Raw genomic sequence first — 20,133 nt, 5'->3', positions numbered from 1 at the left:
AGGGAAGGCTAAGTACATTCTCTTCTTATTACATTGATTTATCACATGAAAACAGTTATCTATGACGCTGACAGCCATCAGATATTTTGCTGTGGACAGATTTCAGTTTCTCTGAGGTACCTGTAGCATAAGGCTATGCACTTTAAATATGGCAGCTGACCATTTAGAGCTTTGCTTGTTCTGCTCTGCGGGATCCCAGGGGATGTTAGTCACAGGGGTGGGTCTTACTTGAGCTTGAGATGACATGGCAGGGAGGCAGAAAACTCAGAAGAGAACAGGTCTTACCCCGTCCTCATCTTCAGCTTCCTTATGTGAGTGGTTCAAGGGGTGTGTGTGTACATTTAATATAGCCATAATTACAGGGAATGTAACATCTTATTGATTCATAGACTTCTGTGGATGTGTGCATGCGGTTTCTACTAACTGGTAGTCGTTCAGATGAAAGTAATTTGATAAAATATTTTGGCCTGTAGTCGGTGTCATTTACACTAGTAATGGTAGCCACTAACTAAAAGTAGTTAGTTCAGCCTACTGTATGGAAATAGAGTTGGTCCAGTCTTGTGCTTTGGCCATTCCCTGGTTTATTTTGAGTCTTTCTCATATTCCTACAACGCCTTGTTGGTCATGAGTGGAATTGATCTAAGTACCAGTAGTTGCGTTGTATGCAATGCAATGTTCTCTCTCTGTATGAGTGACAACTAGGAAAAAAAGTGGCACTTATTTTATCTAATTTTAGCAGCCTGCAGGGTGGCTTGTAGGTAGACTGCCTCTTCAGCCAGCAGAGAGACGGGCACAGTCAAAGGGTGCCGTATCCTGTTTGCAGTGCCTGTCTCTTGGCCACAACTGGGATCCGGCCACCTGAGCTGCCTAAGGTGAGATGATCAGTCCCATCCACTGGGAACAGTTGTGTTTGACAGTATAGCTGCACCGACCCAAAAAAACTGTAGTAAAGAGACTGCAGCGGTGGAAGAATGTAAAATACGTAAGTGTAACTTGACTGTAATTTAGAAAACCAGCTGCCTGCTGGTATATGATTTAATTTTCAGTGCAGTTTAGTTGCAGGGATTTTTTTAATCTTAAGACTCGTCTGTATTTTTTAGTACATTTAAAATAATGCAATAACCACGTCGCATGCCACTTCTAACTTCACTTCCATTTCCCCAAAGTGTTCAGGTGTCGTTACTGCAAGGCAGGAGGCAGAGCATCTCGGCTGCTGGCACTGTCGGGCTTTGGCAGGCAGTGTGTGTTGTCTGGGTAAAAAGAAGACTGAGGGAATTTAATATTGTAGCATCCATAAAAAATGGGAGCACTTTATTAAGCGAGACTGTGTAAAGCTTTCTTATGGATGGAACGTACATTAATGCATTTTACTGTTCCATCTAAGCAGATCAAATGGTAAGCATAGTGTCACGTACACGTTTGTGACTGTTCTGTTTAAATAGGTTTTAATACTTAATGTTTTTATTCTGATGCATTTCAAAACAGCAATTATTTCCAAGAATAAAGATAATGAAATTTGTGTCTCGGGATTAAAGGGGGAAAAAGCTGTATTTTAAGGTGTATCACAATAGATGAGGAGTTCTGCTCTGACGTGCCATTCAAAGTCTGGCAGCACCGTAGCCAGTCCCGTACCACTTCTGCATGTATTGTCAACAAGCCTAGTAAGAGTTTTAGCAGCGGTAAAAAGTGTTGCCTGTTGATGACATTTCAGAGGCATGCTCAGAAATGATGCCAAGAACGAGTCTGGTGGCTGGTTTGGCATCGGGGGTAGGTGGGGAGGGGGAGAAAGCCGGAATCCATCTCAGCTGTGCGTGCGCAGGGTTTTTCTCCTGGCTCTGGCTCTCACACGCAAGCTCGCTCGCGGGGACATGTGACTTTTGGCCATATTAGCAGGTTTATCCAAGCCTAGCCCCTCTGACTAACAGATGTAGGGAAAAGGGCATTCTGGGATTGCAGCAGTTGCTTTTGAACAACAATGTCCTTTTTGTAAGAATCTGATGCTTCTTAAAAGATGGAACATGACATCATTACCGTCGATCCAAGAAACATTCCTTCAATAATACTGAGTGTGCTCTGGTTATCAGCTCCCTTCCCCCAGCTCCTTTCTCTCCCTTTTCTGACTGATGCTTTTTGTCTATTGTTTCGTCGGGGGCTGTAAATGTGAAACAGTTGTCTTTCAGTGCTATGTGCTTGTTAGAGCTGGAATCAAGTGGAATATTGTTGGCTTATTTGAAAGAAAGAAAGAAAAATAACAAAAACCCCAACTTTTCTTCCAGGCTTCATAAATGTAGCATGCTTTCAGGTACAGGCTGAATTGAAGCTAATTATTTCCCTTCCCACACGGTATTAGTTACTGCATTATGCAACGGAAGGTGGAGATATTGCAGTCCCGTTCCTGTACATCTCACTCGGCTTCATTGGCAGCTGGGTATGTTGTGTGCTGATGCTGCCTGCTTCGAAGGTTCCTATAATCATCCTGCGTCGATGCAGAATGTGTGTGTATGCTCACGAGTGCAGTATAGCAGAGTTGTGAACAGCTGCATATTCTCTGTGTACGTATATATATATGTTTTTATACTTGGTCCACCGCTGGGATTTGAATGTCGGTTTTTCCTTAGCCCCTGAGAGCGGGCTATCATGGAAACACGTTTTGGGTTGCATTATAAATCTTTTTGAATGCTGACTGCTTGGAGGAAAGCTATGAAAATGCTGGATTTCGCTTCCCTTCTCTGCGTTCTCTCTCTCCCACGCATGTCTTCATCAGAAAAACTGGAGACTCTTGCAGACTTTACAACTAGGTATGTCTTGGCTGTCTCTCGCACAATCGTGCTCTCCTTGTAGCGATGCTGGCAGTTATTTGAACTAACGAGGAGCTGGCAGTCTTTGGCACTTTCACATGCTGCAACTGTCTAGAGAAGAGTACCACGGAGCATAAACATGCAGGAGTATGTCTTTTTCCATCCTTGTAGGAATTGCTCTGCAGGGAGGGGAAAACACATGATTCATTGATGATCTAGAGGCTTGGAGAAAGGTGGAGTTACAGTGTCCAGAAAAGGAGGAAAAATAGACAGGGCCTTCTGATACATTGGTTAAACTCAGATTTATTGTCTTTTTTTCCATTATGAAGATGTAAAACTTTTTTGAAAAACAAATTTGAGGTATGAAATATGAATTAAGAAAGCACAAGTCTTGACCAGACAAGGATTTTTTGGAAAGAAGTGAGCTGTGTGATCAGCTGTTTGCCAGTGACACAGAACTGTGTTTATTGGTGGCAATTTACAGGGAACTGAGAGGAAATGCCAATACCCAGGCCCTTCCTTTAGGAGGAAAAAAAATTGTGCATTTTTACTTGTAATGGTTGTTTGGCTTCACCTGTTGTAAAGATGCAGTAAGATTTTAGCACAACTTGAAAGTATACTTTTATTCTGGATAGATTCCAAGACACACTTTGAGGAAATGAAAGCAAACACATGGTGCAAACAGAAAGGATTTGATACGTTCCCAATGGCATCTGAACTTGCAAGTTCCTCTGAAGAAAGTGTTTGCCAGTGGGCTATTGTAGAAGGCTGTGTCATGTGCTGTCACAATTAAAATGTACGTTTGCATCTGCTGAAGCAGAGTAGAAAGACATGCGTTGTGTGTGGAACTGGGGATCTCCTGTTCTGGATGCTGTTCCTCTAGAGAAGGGGGTTGCAAAGAAGAATCTGAAGAGCATGGACTTTAAGATGGAGATGTACAATTTAGATAAGAGAAGAACCCCAAAAGGACCATGACTTATTTAGTTGTGGAAGGAGAAGCTTCCGAGAGGTCTCCACGCGCATGCTGAAATGAGTAAAAATTGATCACTGGCTGCTTCTTAACTGGAGTACAATTGCAGAAGAAAAAAATGCTGAACTGAATTTACTAATCTGTATTTGTATTTTTTAAATAGCAGTGGTGGTTCATACACGTCATACTTGTACCTTATATCTTGTCTTGCAAAGACCATGAGATATATATATATATATATATATGCAATTGTGTCATCCACTTCACAAAGTTCAAATAATACTTTAAGATGTAGTGTGTGTAACTCTTAAGAGGGAGGGTGTCAAGGTAGTATGGGCTCGTTAGTGACAAACTGGTTATCACTGTAGGTCAGAGAGATTCTGTTGACCGCCCTGTGAGTGACTGAGCAGATGCTGGAGCAAAGAATCTGTCTCATCTTGTGTTTTGGTTTTAGTTTGTGTTCTGTAGAAATGCTTGACTGCTGTCGCAGTGGGACCGTGACGTTATCCCAGCAGATAGGTTGCGTTGCTTCACGCAGCAGGGATGCTTGCTCTGGAAGAAGTGGAAGCTGCTCTGCTGTAGCTTTGTGTCTGGCTCTTTGAGAGGAGGATAATCAGTGAAGGATTGCAATCTTTTTCTTGCAGTAATCCATGCTGAAGAGGCTCCATTCATACAGATGAACCAAGGGTTGAGGCAGCACTTTAAACCCAGATAGTCAGTCGGCTAACTGCCCAGCAGGATGCCATCAACCAGCCGAGCGGGCAGCCTGAAGGACCCAGAAATTGCAGAGCTCTTCTTCAAAGAAGATCCAGAAAAGCTCTTCACAGATCTCCGAGAGATTGGCCATGGAAGCTTCGGAGCAGTTTATTTTGTAAGTAGCTCTGTGACTTGTGAATTTTAGCTGTGTCTCTTTTTATCTTTAAACTGTGGACGTAGACTTTTTTGAATGTATTGAGGAAAAGAAACTACTGTGAATCTTTTTGTATGGTGTTTGCGGCAGAGGTGTTTTCTTGTGTGTCTGTACAGTCTCAGTCCGTTCAGACTCACAGTATCTGTAAGTTGTTTGCATACAAACTGAAAAGGAAAACTGGAATGTGGTCCTTGCCTGGTGCTTTTAGGTGCATCATTATGTTGCAAGCAGGGATTCATCTGCAAATTAAAATATGGACTTCTGCTCCATCGATTCTGACTGGCAATGCAGTTCTCTTGGTCTGATCGTCTCCTTATCATCTCTTGTCCCTTGAGAGAAATTGAGTTCTCTCTCCCTTCATGCATACCCCCAGGCTCCCTTAAAGCCGTTCTTTGTGTTTGACACCTGAATGTTGGTGCTTTTGTTATCATTTGTCCTGTCACATCCTTCCCTACTGCAGGCGAGAATCCCAGTATTCATCTGCATAAAACTTATTTGATGTGAACGTCTGGACAGCAGAATTTTTCCCAGGCTGCTTGTATAGCTCAACGAGAGGTGGGATGTCTCATGGTAACCTCATTTGCAGGTTGCTGTATGTTAACCAAAGTGCATACTGTGAGACCTTCATTAAAAAAACATTTTCCTCAGAAAACCTTTTCACATTTATAATTATAGGAGGTGTGGCCAAACCTGCCAATTTTCCTTCAGAAAACCATTTGTGTCAGTATTTTATGAGATGCCTATTCATTGTTAATAATTGAAGCAGACCATGTTGGGAACCTTCCAGCACAAATTTAATGCAGCACAGATGAACTAATTAGGAAAAGCTTCTTAATTTTGTTCTCTGCTTAAAACTATGAGCCGCCACTGTCTGGGAACAGATCTGGGGGAGGAAGTATTTTCTAACGAAACAGTACTCACCTGCAGCCTTTACTTCATCTCATTTACTCACTTTGGTTAAAGAGTGGATATAAAAGGAGGGAACTGACAAATCTGTCTTTCTGCAATGTGGAAATGTTACTGAAGTTTTTCAGGAATGCTGTTATCTTCCAGAGGCGTGCATGACCCACGCAGGTGTGAAAAACCAGCATACAGGCTAGAGGTAACCTGCGAGCTGTATGCTCACAGCATTCCCAAACATCAGCAAGAAGCTGCCATTGTGCCATTTGTAGACTGCCTGAACTTTGCAGTTGTGGTAAGGGCTGATTGCCCATTACCAGCTCCTTCTGCAAGGAGATTGAAAGTAAGAGGTCATTAATTTCTGGGCCTTTCTTTCTCTTTTTCCCCACCCTTTTAGACTACCAATTCATTATAGGTTGGTATTTATTCACTGAAGAGTGCGATTACTTGACAGTGTGTGGATTGTGCTCCTTTGACAGAAAGTACGTCTAATTTGGCGCTTAGAAAAAGACAAGCGTAAGCAGCGCATTGCACTACTCCAACCCATTTGGGGGCTTTATTTTTGTCAAGTAAGAGAGAGTTTCCAGTAAAGAAGATACGCTGTTGCGTTTTCTGTGTTACGAAGTTGTAACCTACAAGTTTTGTGTTGTGTTATGGTATCTTTTTACTAGTAGCAGGTCTAAGATCTTGAATCTGAAACTGTTTCATGTAATGTACTTGATACCTCACACAGAAGCCCAAGAGATGAGAAAGACAACGTGGAGGGAGAAATTTAGGTTAAATTAAGTAAGCATAAAGAACTAAGGTAGAGGAGTGTATCTCTTGGGACCTTTATTCCTCTGTAAAGCTAGAGGAAGAAATTTTTTACAATGAGGGTGGTGAAGCACTGGAACATGTTGCCAGAGGGGTAGTGGAGGCCCCATCCCTAGACACATTCAAGGTCAGGTTGGATGGGGCTCTGAGCACCCTGATCCGGTTAAAGCTGTCCCTGCTCACTGCAGGGGGCTGGGCTGGATGATCTCTAAAGGTCCTTTCCAACCCAAAGCACTCTATGATTCTTTTAAGTTTCTTTAACAAGATTTTGATTCCGCTAATGCAAACAATTAAACTTTCTCTAATCAATGTAATATTGGATTGTAGTTAATAACTGCTTAAAAGCATATTACCAAAGCTGATGACATACTCCACCTTTTCTTTGCTCATGTTTACCAGTATCACTGCTGAAGTTACTCTGGTCACCAGATATTGGTCTTTGTATGGAGTTTTCAGAGGAAAGCAGGATATATGCGCATAAATGTCTGCCATAAAACAAGCCTTGTTCGTTTGGATTGTTTAAGTTAGCTGGCCTTGTAACATCTTCATGGCTTTTGTCTAGGAAACCGTCTCTTTTCAATTATTCAAGATCACAAGGAAACTAAAAAAGCAAATGGAACTCCATGATTGTAACATTCATGGGGTGTCAGCTGTGATGGTTCTCTCTCTCCCAGCCCTGCCGCGGCAGTGAAGGACCGTAGGTGCTAGGTAAATGAAATCAGGGGTTGCTTGCTTGGGTTTTCTAATACATAGCACCCGCACCACCAGTCTGCCTTCATTGCATATGGCCTGGACCAAAAATGTTGATGATAAATAGACGTGGGAGTATTTAACAAGTAGGAAAATCCATAGAATCCTGAAATCTCCCCCTGCCTTTTTTTAAATGCAGTTTAGTCTTTTGTTGTTAGTTGTACCTACCTTTCTTTCCTTTTAGCAGTGATCCCAAGAAGGGGCGATATATTTATCTTAGGTGATAACTGGCTAAGAGTGTTCACTCTGGTCTCTTTCTTTGTTTCTGTTACATCCTGCAGTGGCAGAAAGTTTTAGGTTGGTGTTTTTTTTTTTTCTTTTTCTTTTTCTCATTTCATAATTGACATGAATTTTGCTGGTTCACCTCATGGCTTTAGTTTCTAAGAAACTGCAAGTCTGGCACCTCTGAATCATTTTGGTATTATCCTTACCCTACTCCCTGCTCTGCAGTGTAATAATAGCTTTCGCTTGACACAGGAAACCTACTACACTGGAACACTGCAGATGGAGCAGAAGAATAACCCACTCTCTTTTGTCAGAGCTGTGTTCCTTCTGCTCTACTCTAGTATTTTGCTTGCCTGTTTTATTGCAGTTTTTCACCGATCTGAATGTTTCGGAGATTGTCTCTAATTAGTAAAGATCTAGGAGGCAGAGTTTTATTCTTTTTGTCTCAAAAACAAAAAATAGTCACATTTCCCCCAACCTTAGAGGTACTGTAATATCAGAGAGACAGTAGGAAGCATCCTCTCAAACAGAAAGAAAACTAAAAATAGTATTGGTTCAAGCTTATCATAACTGGTTGAAATAAAGACTGACAGGGAGTTCTGGGAATCTCTTTAATGCATGGCAGAATTAAAACATGACAGAAAAACCTTTCTACAAAAGGCAGAGTCCTGGTACTTCATTAGTCCGTGTTCTGATAGGCTGTGCTCGATAGTACAGATATATTAAAAATCAGCATTTTCATCAGTCATCAGTGGTGCACATTGTTTTGATTTATATCGTTTGGCTTCGTACCCAAGTTGATTATTCTTATCAGACAGACTCAAAGGTCTTTTCCTCCACCACCCTCCCCTGCTGCTGAAATCCTTAACAGAGTAGAGGCTGGGGTCTTGTCTGGAGCCATCCTTCCTGCAAGGTGGAGCAGCGCTGCCTCTTCTGTCAGGGTGAATGAGCTCTTGCTTTGGTGCTAAATTAAGCAAAACTTCTTGTCTCGTCTTATCTTGGATTGTTGCTGTCTGAAGTCAGGAAGTCTGCCTTTGAAGTGTGAAAAACCATGTACATTTATTGTGCAGTGTAAATAATAATATTGGACTGAGAAAGTGAAAGTCTGAATGGGAATCGGAGGGTGGGTTGCTTAGGTTGCTGCCATCTCTCTATATATCATCGGCCTTCCTTTAAGACGCAGTAGCTAATTCGTGGGAGCACTGGGGAGAAAGCTGCCAGCATCTGGAGCAGGTATCTCCTGCGCATCCTGCGACATCTTTCTTTGTGTTTGGAATGGAACAAGGGGGCTGAGCCTTGCTTCTGTTTGGTCTGGAATGGACCTGGGCAGGGAGGGAAGCCGATTTAGGGAAAGTCCATTCTACTTGAATCAGAGCTGCTTTTATAAGCTGTGATTTTTAGTTTAGAAGTGACGGTGCTCGACTCCTGCAATTTGCTGGATGCTGACCGTTGAAAATTGTCGTACCTTGTCTCACAAACAGGAGGTGATCTTTGATTTTGGAAGGAAATTTCTAATAGATGCAGCAGTCACACGCCTTGGAAGATATTTTAGTTTAACTCTCTGCAAAAGTTAACTAGTGGATAAAGATTTTTCATTGCTTCATTGTGAGTGTGTTTGGTTTACATCTTATGGGAAGTCATGATCTGAAGAACCTGATGCATCATGTTTTCATGTTACAGGCACGTGATGTGCGCACCAATGAAGTGGTGGCCATCAAGAAAATGTCATACAGTGGGAAGCAGTCCAATGAGGTATGTAGAATGTGTTGCTTATTAAATCTTGACCATTGCAAATACTTATTATATGGGATGATTTTAATTAGCTTGGGTTACAGCAAGAGAGATCTTTCCTATAACTGTAAAGGTGAATGAGGGTACTGTGTAAACAAAACAAATTAGTTTACTGTTCACAGTGTATTTCTGCCTAATCTGCTCCTGGAAAATTGGTAGGACTCATTGCTTCCAGACACAAAAGGCTCTTCTATGGGACCACATAAACGTGTAGAAAGCAAAAAAGCAAATTAAAAATGGTAGTTTTGTCTGTTAGTATGTCTTGTTGCCCTTAAAAATTCCATTTTAAATACCTTTTAAAATAACCATGTTGCTTACTGGACAAAGGAATAATAGCAATGGATGCAGTAGTGAAAGATTCGGAGGAAATCTTGCTTGAACAAAGTAGTAAGGCAGAATGCATCCTTCCCTGGAATGACCGCGCTGATGAGGAGCTAAAACAAAAGCAAAACAGCAGTGAATGAATGAGTGTGAAAATCTGAACAGCAGCATAATTACGGAAGAACTGCCAGAGCTAGGGATTAAGGCAGTCTTTGCAGAGAGGTCTGTAAAAGTAGGCCCCTGAGATTTCAACGTTAAGTGTTTTCATGGCCACCCCAGAAATCTGTTTTTTCCCTAAGACGCTTAATGGAGATAATTGATTTTATACTTGAAATGTTTAAGTGCTAATACAGGTTCTTGAAAAGCCCAACATGACATGAACAGCTGATTTGGTATTATTTCTGGTAAATGACATCTATCAAATCGTGGCATGATTTTTCAACAGAAGTATTTATTGTAACCATGTTGTTTGAGGCATTTATGGTTCCTTCCCTCCATTCTCTATATTCCAGCCCTAGAAGCAGTCTTGCTCCGATGAGTTTGACTAACACCTCATTGCTTTCTGTGCCTGCCTTTTGTGTATTGATCATCTGCGCTACAAGGAGCTGAACTATTCCTTCATTTCTCTGTGTGTGTGTGTGTATGTATCTGTGTAGGAGGTAGAAGTGGCAGTGTCTCTCCAGCAGTCCTAAATTCTAGCTTCATAGTTAAATTTGCTATGCGTGTCTCTATTTTGTCACTGCGGTGACTTGTTTAACTGTGTACTGATGAAAGAATAATTTGTACTTACTACTTGTCCTACTGTTTTAATTACTGTGAGCTATAAATACTCTATTCACATGAATGAAACAAACTGTGCATGCTTCAGAAATAGCTTTTGTTTGTCTTCAATGCGTATGTTTCTTTATTTTGAAGAAAGTAATAAGACCAGGATTAAAACACTTTCTATTTTACTTCTATATTTATTTGTTTTGCTCAGAAGTTCGTTAAGAGTTATGATCTAGCCTATGTAAAGAAAATTGATTAAGGGCATTCTTGTATCTTTTATATTTACTTTGGTTTCATAATAAGATTTTGTCATTGGTGGAAGCAATTATTCTCTAAAATAAGGACATATTTTATTCTAAAAATAAGTTAAAAACCTTTGAAATACGTAGTACTGTGCTCTTAATGTGATCTCGGAGCTTTTTTTTTTACGCAGGAAATCATGAATACATCTTGACTAATATATGACCTCTCTTCCCAATATAGTTTAGCATGGCGCTTTCTTGGTTTGGCTTTTATTGCTTAGTACCTCAAAGCCTTTGAGGCTCAAGGTAAAAGGCAACTAAGTTCTTGTACTGGAACAAGGCTGTCAGTGAGAGAGTTTATGTTAGTATAGCTCCACTAATGTCATTCTCATGAAGTCTCTGGTGTTAAGAAATGCTTAGTCAATAAGCTGCCTTGATTGTGGCTACTGTGTTCTTGGTTGTGGCTACTGTGTTCCTGGTTTCATTTGTTTCTCTAACTGTAAAATTTTTATTTAGGAGGATTTGGGTTTTGTCCATGTTTGCCAAAGCATTTGGGTGTAGGCACCTCTGTCCGTCTGTGAATCCTAGCCACATACATACACCTAAGTGTGTGCTGAGAGATTAACAGGACCTGGAAAACAGCTTTTGAACCTTTTGGTGTTGGGTGCGGTTTCTCTAATTCTGATTAAGTTCAGAATGGATACTTTCTCGAAAACATTTTTAGTGTCAACACTCCCGTGTTGACGTCTGCGTACTTAAATGGTTTTAGCTACTGAGTTTGTTTTTGAAAAATCTTTTCCAGTAGTTGTAGTTTTGCTGTTGCACTTACAAGCTTTTGCCTTTCTTGCTGGAGGAGGTGTGGATGTGCAGCAAATGGGAGGACACGGTGATTTCCTCCGAGGGGAGTAATGGCAGTGTCTAGGCACACATTGCAAAATGACATCTTGGCCTCTTCTGTACTTTAAAGTTGCGCTGGTAGAGCTCCCCCCATTATAAACCTGGATTTTGTTTTATCTGTTTATTCTTTTACTCCTGCAGAACCATTCCCTTATCTAGTACGTAACTCATTTTAAATCGGTCCTTGTAAAGACTAAACTGGTAATGGAGAAACATCAAGAATGTAGTCTGATATTTAGCGGCTGATAAATGGAGCCTCATCCAGTGTAATATAGTTACTCGTAGGGATAGGTCTTTGTATCTACAAGAGTTAAATGAGAGATGGCTGATCCTGCCAAAGGACACTTATCGTCCACATGTCTTTCAGGTTGGGATGTATGTTTGATTTGACAACAGGAATGGTATCCCTTAAAAAAAGGATTGCTTCTTTTTTGAGGACTTTCTCAGATATTGTTTACCAGTATATCCTATGCGTACATATAAAGTATTGTGTTGATGAGAGATCCTTAGGCCCTTCCCATCCAGCCTAATTGATCAACTTCTTATTTAGTAGATCTGTTGAGGAGTTAAGCAGTGAACATCATGGTGTTGATGTAAATTTATTTTGATTTGGAACCTTAAGATGGTTTTGCCTCTTAAAATAATTAAATGACATACTAACCTAACAACAACAGAAAAAAAAGGTAACAGTTTTATAAAGTCTTTCTATTCCTTTTATTTTCTACAGAAATGGCAGGATATTATTAAGGAAGTCAAGTTCCTCCAAAGAATAAAACACCCTAACAGTATAGAATACAAAGGCTGCTATTTGCGGGAGCATACAGCATGGGTAAGCATCTGCTGCACTCTGCACTTCTCTTGCCTTGGGTAAGGGCGCTTTAAAATATCTCCAGCTGGCTTTCAAGAGGCACCTGAACATTTGGGTGGCACAGACTCAGATGAGAGTAGCCAAGGACCTTACAAATGCTCACCAAAACTGTCTGTAGTTTTTGGAAACAAGATTTAGGGAAACTTTTCCTTTCGCTTGCAGAGTAAGGTGATGGTGCTGTTGTTCTAGTATATTTAGCTTGATGGATGGGTATTCAAAATAATAATGAGCAGAGGGGACACCCACCAACTGTATCCATCACTTTTCTTGCTGTAAGGAAAGGTGCGGATTTCACTTGTACTGACTGAAAGGCAAGTATGGCAACTTTATTAGATACTTGCGGGTCATTTAACAACGTGTTTGGTATGCCACTGAGTATTAATGGTTCAGTACTTCACAGGTTGACTGAATGTGTTCCAGAAGTAAGCGTTCAGTTGTATTTTAATGAAATAGGTTAGAATCTCTCCTGATAATTGTAATTAAAGTATATTTTGAGCAGCTAATATTTCTGTTTAACTGAATTATTCTGTTGTATATTCTTTGCTTCTGTTGTCATTTTTGTGTGTGTGTGTTTAGGTGACAAAACCAAGTAGCTGGTTTTATCTCTGGCTGTCATCTCCTACCCAGTTTCATACATTTGATTTCAACAAACAAAAAACCCCAACCCTCCCCACACAACTAAATTTGGTTTATTTGAGTTTGTTTGCATAAAAATGTGTGTGTAGAAATATACGCAATTGGCTACGCAGAGGAAGCATTTTGTCAGATCAAGAGTGTGATGTAGCACCTCTCATTGACAAAATTTTTGTAGTGTGATACACTAAAGAAATCATATTGTTGAACTAACAGTTTAAATTGTAAGTACTGTTCATGTATTAGCTTCAATAAATCTGTAGGACAAAGTTTTATTGTCTTTTTTGAAATCTGACAGGGACAAAATCTTAAGTAAATCCTTAAATAGCCCCTTAATACTCCGATAAGCTTGTTAAGTGCAATTTAACATTCCTGTTAAGTACGTGCATGTAAAATAAGATACGTAATACAATACATAACCGGTCATGAATATGTTTTTGCCTTCCTTATAAGTTTTGTTGCTTGGTATCTTAACACAGGAAAGCTATGCTAATTCCAGTTAGAGCTGTCGGGGTTCAGTGTGACAGTGCTAGGATGGGGCTTATGTTACAAGCAATACTTGCTTTGTTATAGCAGTCTCCATAGTATGCACCAGTGATTATTTCTGGATTTCTCCATAGAAATCTAGAAAAAATGCATTTACTATTGGAGATTTTCTAACAACTATTTCGATTTCTTCCTGTACAGCTTGTTATGGAATATTGTTTAGGATCAGCATCAGACTTACTAGAAGGTATGTCATGCACGTTTATTTGATTGAAAGTCAGAAGTATAGTACTGAAGTAGGAGGTTACAGCATCACAGAATTGTCCTTGAGTATATAGCTTTATTTGGGGGCAGAGTGTGTGTGAAAAGTTGCACTTTTTTGAATTTTTGCATGGTTGTAATGTTTTTTTTCTGTAGAATACTGGCTTTCCTAGGTGCCTTGTTTCTCGTTGGTTCATATTATTTTAAAGTTGTCAGCCAGCTATTTATTTTCTTTTGAGTTTTAGGTTCTTCTGTCATGACAGTTCAAGATTTATTTCTGAAAACCCTCGCTGTTGATTTTAATGCTTACTAACAACTGTAGGCCTGTTGACTAGAATAACATTGCAGCAGTATTAGGGTTTTGCTTGATGAGGTCTTTTGTTAAATGGTCGTTTTTCTATCAGGCTTCTTGAAGTGAACTTTCTTTGAAGGTATATGTGTGGCCAGTAAGTTGTTCATCTCCTTTCCTTGCCAGAAGTGTTTCAGGACAAAAGGCTGAGCTGCCAGAGAGTCATCTGTATTGCTACAGTTTATTTATTCATGTGTGAATTGTTGTAAAGTTCTAGAGTTTGGGATTTAGCTTCATTAATGGAAAATTGAATATTGGTCACAGAACTGCCAGGAATGTAGTTTATGGTTGCAGAGTAGTCTCTTCTTGATAGTAAATAGCTGCTGTTTTACAGTTAGAAGATTACATCTGATTATAGAATGTACTCTACGCTGTGAACTATTTTTACATTTGCTTCTTGTACTGAACGTAGTAAAAATGAAGTTTTAGTATTTTCTTTGTTTACACTGTTAACAGTACTCACTTGCATGCTGCAAACTGCACTGTTTTCTTTAATATTGAATTTCAAATAAATTCTTTCCTTAAGTTCATAAAAAGCCATTGCAAGAAGTGGAAATAGCAGCAATTACCCATGGTGCTCTCCAGGGATTAGCATACTTGCATTCTCACAATATGATCCATAGGTAAGTGGTTATACTTCTGTTGTCTCACACACTTACAGGTAATTTACCTTGTTGATTGTATCCCCTTCATCCCAAATTTAATATTTGTAAGCAGACATTTTCTTTTTGCAGTGTCCGAATGCTCCCAAACTAGTGATTTATAGTAGTCAAATACTAGTAAGCTGTGTATCCCCATATACACCGTCTCTTACAGCTGGTGTTCATAATTTCTGCAGAATTGCTTTGAATCTGCTAAGTTTTTCAGTACTTGATACGATGCTTCCCTGAAGCAGTGAATGGCAAGGCAGGCTGAGTTCGCCTGAATAGCTCGTAGCAACTGCAAGGCAAAGATTGCTGGGGCAGGGGGGGCAGTGCTAATGCTTGAAAAATTAGTTTTATGTGAACACACATGTTGAGAAGCACACAGTAAGTATGAGATGCAAATGTTCTTTGTGTTTGAAGTACCTGCTGCATTTTAGTAGGACGAAGGATTTGAATAGTTACGTTATTAGGACTTATAAAGGACATAGTTGGTTCAGAAGGTTTTGTCGAACTGTATATGAAGCTTATCCAGGTGTGCCATTTTGTTGATTAAGACAAACTAGATCCAAGATCAAGGGCCATGTTAAGCAATTAACCTAAAGACTAAAGATTTTGTATTTGGAGGAAATGTGGGTATTCTGCAGCTTGGGGATGTGAATATTCGTGTGTTTTGTAGTCTGTTCTATAGAAAGTTTTATTTTTTGGAGAGGAATAATACTGACATTTGTATTCTATAACTAGAGATATCAAGGCAGGAAACATCCTGCTGACAGAGCCAGGACAGGTGAAACTTGCTGACTTTGGGTCTGCTTCCATAGCATCTCCTGCCAACTCATTTGTGGGGACGCCATATTGGTAAGCCAAGAGTTTTATGCATTTCTGGCTTTGTGAAGTAAAAGGGTCATTTATTGGGTATTTATTATACGTGGGCTTTATTGGAGCTAGCTTTGTAGTCTTCCAGTTGTGGTAGTGATAAAATGTACTTTGATAAAAAAGATAAAATAGTAATTAGGCTCTGAGTTCGAGAAACTGTGAATCCTTGAATTCGTAGCTCACAAAAAGTAATAAAAATACTTTGTTGTTCTACTTACCCTGACTTTAAGTGATAGAGGTGGGATTGAATCATCTGTAATATATTTTAATCACTCCCCCCAGTGGTTTTAACAATTCGTATGTTCTCACCGCGTCTGGTTGTTGAAATAACTGAAGTGTTTTTTCTTTCATAGGAAAGGCCAGGTTCATTGAACAAAACCCTTTGCAGATCCCTTGTATGCTTTTGATCTCTTACACCTAATCTGTGGTGTTTACACAACTGCATGCTATAAACTATTTCACCAGACTTGGCCAGCCAGCTAAACTATTGGAAATGTGGGAGGGCGAGAAGGTGGCGTTACTCCTAAATGGAGAGCTGGGCAAAAAGCACAGGAGAACATCGCGCAGCCTCTGTATAGGCTTGTACTAGTGTGGGTGCCTGGTCTTTGTTCCCAATATCCCGTGTTCGTGTCTGATACTTTGGGGAATGATTTGTTTACGGTAGCTGAAATCAGTGAAAAGCCTGTTTCATTGAAATACTGATGATGATAATGTGTTCCATTGCACACGATTTTATGAGCACCCATTTCCTATTTTAGGATGGCCCCAGAAGTGATTTTAGCCATGGATGAAGGGCAGTATGATGGCAAAGTAGATGTTTGGTCTCTTGGAATTACCTGTATTGAGTTAGGTAAGTTATTTTCTTTGAAAAATTATAAAGTATTGTTACTTAATACCTAGAACTTACTCAGCTGAATCAGAGTGCAGAAGATCTATGCTTCCTTCTTTGTCCTGGTTTCTCTGGGACTTGAGTTTTAGAGAAAAGAGCTAAATGTGCCCTCTAGAATTCAAGACCGAGTCTCCAATTTTATGTTTATTGAACTGGTGTTTTCAGTGCCTGAAGAAAAAGAGATTATATAGACAAAGTAAATAGCCAAGCTATATCACTAAAGGTGTTCACATTCTGTGGGAGAGGCAGTTAACTTTTGAACTGAAAAACAGTCTATTTGCTGAACAGCTTTAGAAATGAACCGTTAAAAGTACCAGTGTGAAAATATATTTAATAAGTTGATATTGTTTGCATGAAAATTTAAGATACATTAACAAGTCCTGCAATAATGAAGTTTTGGATAAGTGGACAGCTTCAAAGCTATATTCAGTGTATGTTGTCACTTGTGAATAGATTTGGCTGGAAAATATTTATTTAAAAAAAAAAAAAAAAAGATATGGAATAATCCAGTTTTGAAGTGGTAACCTATAAATCAAACCCAAAAGAAATGATGGCATGGCCATTACAACAGACTCCTTAAAGCAGAACGTCAATTTAAAAGGACTATGTTTGTATGGCGTTCTATTTAAATGTAACGTGTAGTATTTCCTTGGAGCAAAAATACACTCACTGAAGCACACCACCATGCACAGCGCTACTCGGATTTTAGTCAGGATCCAGCTCTCTGGAAGCACTTAGCTGTAAGTTTTCCTTGGGATGGTGAGGTTCAGTGCTGTTCGTTGCACCTGAGGCTGTCCTACCATCCTTGTCAGATCTCGTTGCTCGTGCTCCAGACCAACCTCAGTGGAGGAGCAGCCCGGCCAGGCAGCGAGAGCTCTCAGGAACACGCTAATCCATGTGAACTGCACAGTTTAGCTAAAAATGCTGTCTGGCATTCCAAACTGTCAACTTCATTTTCTTCCAGGACGTGAAATAGATTCTTTCTTCAGAGCAGAGTTTTTTTTGGTTGCCAATATAAAGCAAGTTGAAGGGGTGTGACTGTCATGACAGAATCCTGCTCCGAGTGGAGTAAGGAGACTTGGCTGGCTGCAGTGCTCCAGGAATGCAGTGAGCTCATGGCCACCACACCCCCGGGTGCCTTCCTGCACACTGCCTTTTTGCAATATGAAGCGTTAGGCTTCGTCTATAGCTTCTAGTGTGGTGGGAGGTGAGACTAGGTCAGGATGGTAGAGCGTTGCAGGCTGGGTTGGTGTGGTTATCTCATTTGTGTTGGTTTGAATAAGCATGGGAAGAAGGCAGAAAAATGAGACATCTAGTAGTCTTCTCAAACTATTAGTCTTAGAAGTGGCCTCACTGAGGGCTCAGTTTCAGTGTGTCCTAAGGATTTTTATTTCATTTGGGTAAGAGAAAAAGAGAGAATAGTCAATTAAAATAGTTTAAGGGGTCAGTTAAAATAGTTTCATTGGTAATCAGTCTGATACTCGATAGCGGCAACTGGTTATCTTACAGATTAGAGAAGGTAAAGTGCTACATTTGAGGAAAGGCTTAACTGCTCAATTTACCCGTTCTGAGGAATTTGTAGGGCTTAGTCTGTCCTCTGATAGCAATGAGTGATCTCTGATATATGGCTTACTGCTACTATTTGACTCAAAATTAAAAAGCAGAATAAGAAAACTGGCATTATTTTTTCCTTGTTTGTTTTTTTTTTCCAGGAAGGAAAGTTTTCTGTTACATTTTCACTAGTGTAGGAATGTCCTCGTGGCCTGACCAGCTTCTCCGGAATGTTTATGGCGAGGCTGAGCTTCATACGTTTACCCCATAAACATTCTGATGAAGCTTCAATTTTGTTGTTACAGTGAGATCATCTCCTTCCTCATTAAGCTTTCATGCTGTGTCAGTCTATAAGAGTAACACAAGCTTGAAAGAGAGAGAAGAGCCAAAGAGAATGCAACTCTCAAAATAGTATAAAGAGTTGGCCTGTTACTGACTTCCTGCCCATGTGCTTAGTCAGTTAAGTGTGATTTGATGGTTCTTGTAACCAGCTTTTTCTTCATCACTGCCATCCTGCTAGAATTAAATATTTGTTAGTTTTTTAGCAACTGTACCTTAAAAAAAAGGGGGGGGGGGGGGGGGGGGGCGGTACCAAGAGTGAAACCAAGAATGCTTAGTGGCTAAACACCGAGTACAGAGCTTACTGTTCACTTCTATTTTAGTACATTAAAATGAGTCAGAGTACTCAACTATGATAAACCACGTAATTTAAAAGCTTGAGAGGACAAGGCATTTGATCTTCAAAGTGCTTTCATCTTCTGCAATGGTATAGGACATATGCCAACATATCTGTCTGATTGCAGGGTAGGGTTGGTTTGGGGTTCCGTGTTCAGGCAATAGTGATTCTGCTGATGTGGTTTTCTTTTTAAAGGGATGTAAACTAAAAAAGAGCAAAAACATGAGACTATCTCCCTATATAAAAATTATTTTCTTTTGTGTGTAGCGGAAAGGAAGCCTCCTTTGTTTAATATGAACGCAATGAGTGCCTTATATCACATAGCGCAGAATGAATCCCCTACACTACAGTCTAATGAATGGTGAGTATTACTGAGGGAGGAATGTTGTAGGGAATTGCTGTAAATGGAGTGCTTTGTCATGCTGAGTTCTTGAAATGGCTGGATTCCTGTTGGGAGGATGTGAGCTGGAAGGTTCTTATTAGGTTCACTATACATTTTATATATAAAATTGACCAATTACTAAATATGCATTTTAGACTCTAAAATGTAGTAGAAACAGGACATGCTGCTGGAAGAATTTAAGATCCTGTAAAAAATTCAGTTCAAAGGTCAGTGAACTTCTGAAGCTCCCAGGCTAGCCCAAAATGTGGGTTTTAGTGTTTTTTAATCACAAACCACACTGTCAATTCCTAAATCTTGTTTTGCTGAAGTATTGGTTTGCAAGATGAAGACACTGCTTGTGTGCGGCAAGTGACTGTGGCATAAACTCCAGAAGAATAAAGCACAGTAGTAACATTTTGTGCCTCCCAGCCTCAACAACTGCCTTTTGAAACAGCAAACACAGTAAACTGATTTCAAAAGTTAAAAAATTCCTAATTACGTTTTTCTGAGCCATAGTCTTAGGCCTCTAACAAAATACATTGTGCCATATTTTTATAATTTTTTTTCTACTTTTGAGATTTTCTGGTTAGGCTATTTCACACCCTGGTGCTTGACAAAACATTCAACTCATTTTAGGCGTTTTTCTGACCAAAAAATGCAATAATTCAATTTACTGAAAAATTGCAGTAGCAAAAACCCCCCTTACACGATGGGAGGGAGGGAGCAGTGGGGGAGGAAAGAAAGAAAACCTGTACAACTGAGGTGCTACTGTTCTCAGGGTATAATCCTGCCCTTCTGAAAACCTGTGTTGAGAGAAAGAAAAGGCAAAATACAGAATTTTAGCTTAAAGAGGGAGAGATGTTACTAAACAAATCATGACCTTAAGTCTTACTTGTGACAGATTGCACAATAGTGTAGAAGTTGTGTCTGAGGGGCCAAAGGCATTTCAAGAATTGTGTGTTAATACAGTTTGCGGATGAAACACCTGCGCACAGAGGTGAAACGGGGCAGGGGCTCCGATTAGACCTTGAAGAGCTTGTGCAATATAGAATTTGACGGGATTGATGCTCACGCTGAGATGTGTGGGTGTCTGCCTTGATATGGAACTTCCCTTCCTCTTGAACTGCCCCATATTT

The 20,133-nt window shown here is 40.0% G+C and overlaps 1 protein-coding gene across 5 annotated transcripts in view; it reads left to right on the top strand.

Moving 5' to 3' along the window:
* The first annotated feature begins 4,429 nt into the window (after positions 1–4,429).
* The window catches only part of TAOK1 (TAO kinase 1), a 37,436-nt gene continuing 21,732 nt past the window's right edge, over positions 4,430–20,133 (top strand). For all 5 annotated transcript variants that reach the window (XM_009479097.2, XM_009479096.2, XM_075719523.1 and 2 more), the window contains exons 1-8: positions 4,430–4,639; positions 9,047–9,118; positions 12,113–12,214; positions 13,574–13,619; positions 14,509–14,605; positions 15,368–15,481; positions 16,258–16,349; positions 18,883–18,976. In XM_009479097.2, the coding sequence (XP_009477372.1) occupies positions 4,508–4,639; positions 9,047–9,118; positions 12,113–12,214; positions 13,574–13,619; positions 14,509–14,605; positions 15,368–15,481; positions 16,258–16,349; positions 18,883–18,976 (749 nt within the window). In that variant the 5' untranslated portion in view covers positions 4,430–4,507. The remainder of the gene's footprint in view (positions 4,640–9,046; positions 9,119–12,112; positions 12,215–13,573; positions 13,620–14,508; positions 14,606–15,367; positions 15,482–16,257; positions 16,350–18,882; positions 18,977–20,133) is intronic.

The sequence above is a fragment of the Pelecanus crispus genome, chromosome 12 (assembly GCF_030463565.1).
Source record: "Pelecanus crispus isolate bPelCri1 chromosome 12, bPelCri1.pri, whole genome shotgun sequence".
Lineage (NCBI taxonomy): Eukaryota > Metazoa > Chordata > Aves > Pelecaniformes > Pelecanidae > Pelecanus > Pelecanus crispus.
The sequence above is the reverse complement of the archived record's forward strand: the minus strand, read 5'-3'. Positions and strand labels throughout refer to the sequence as shown.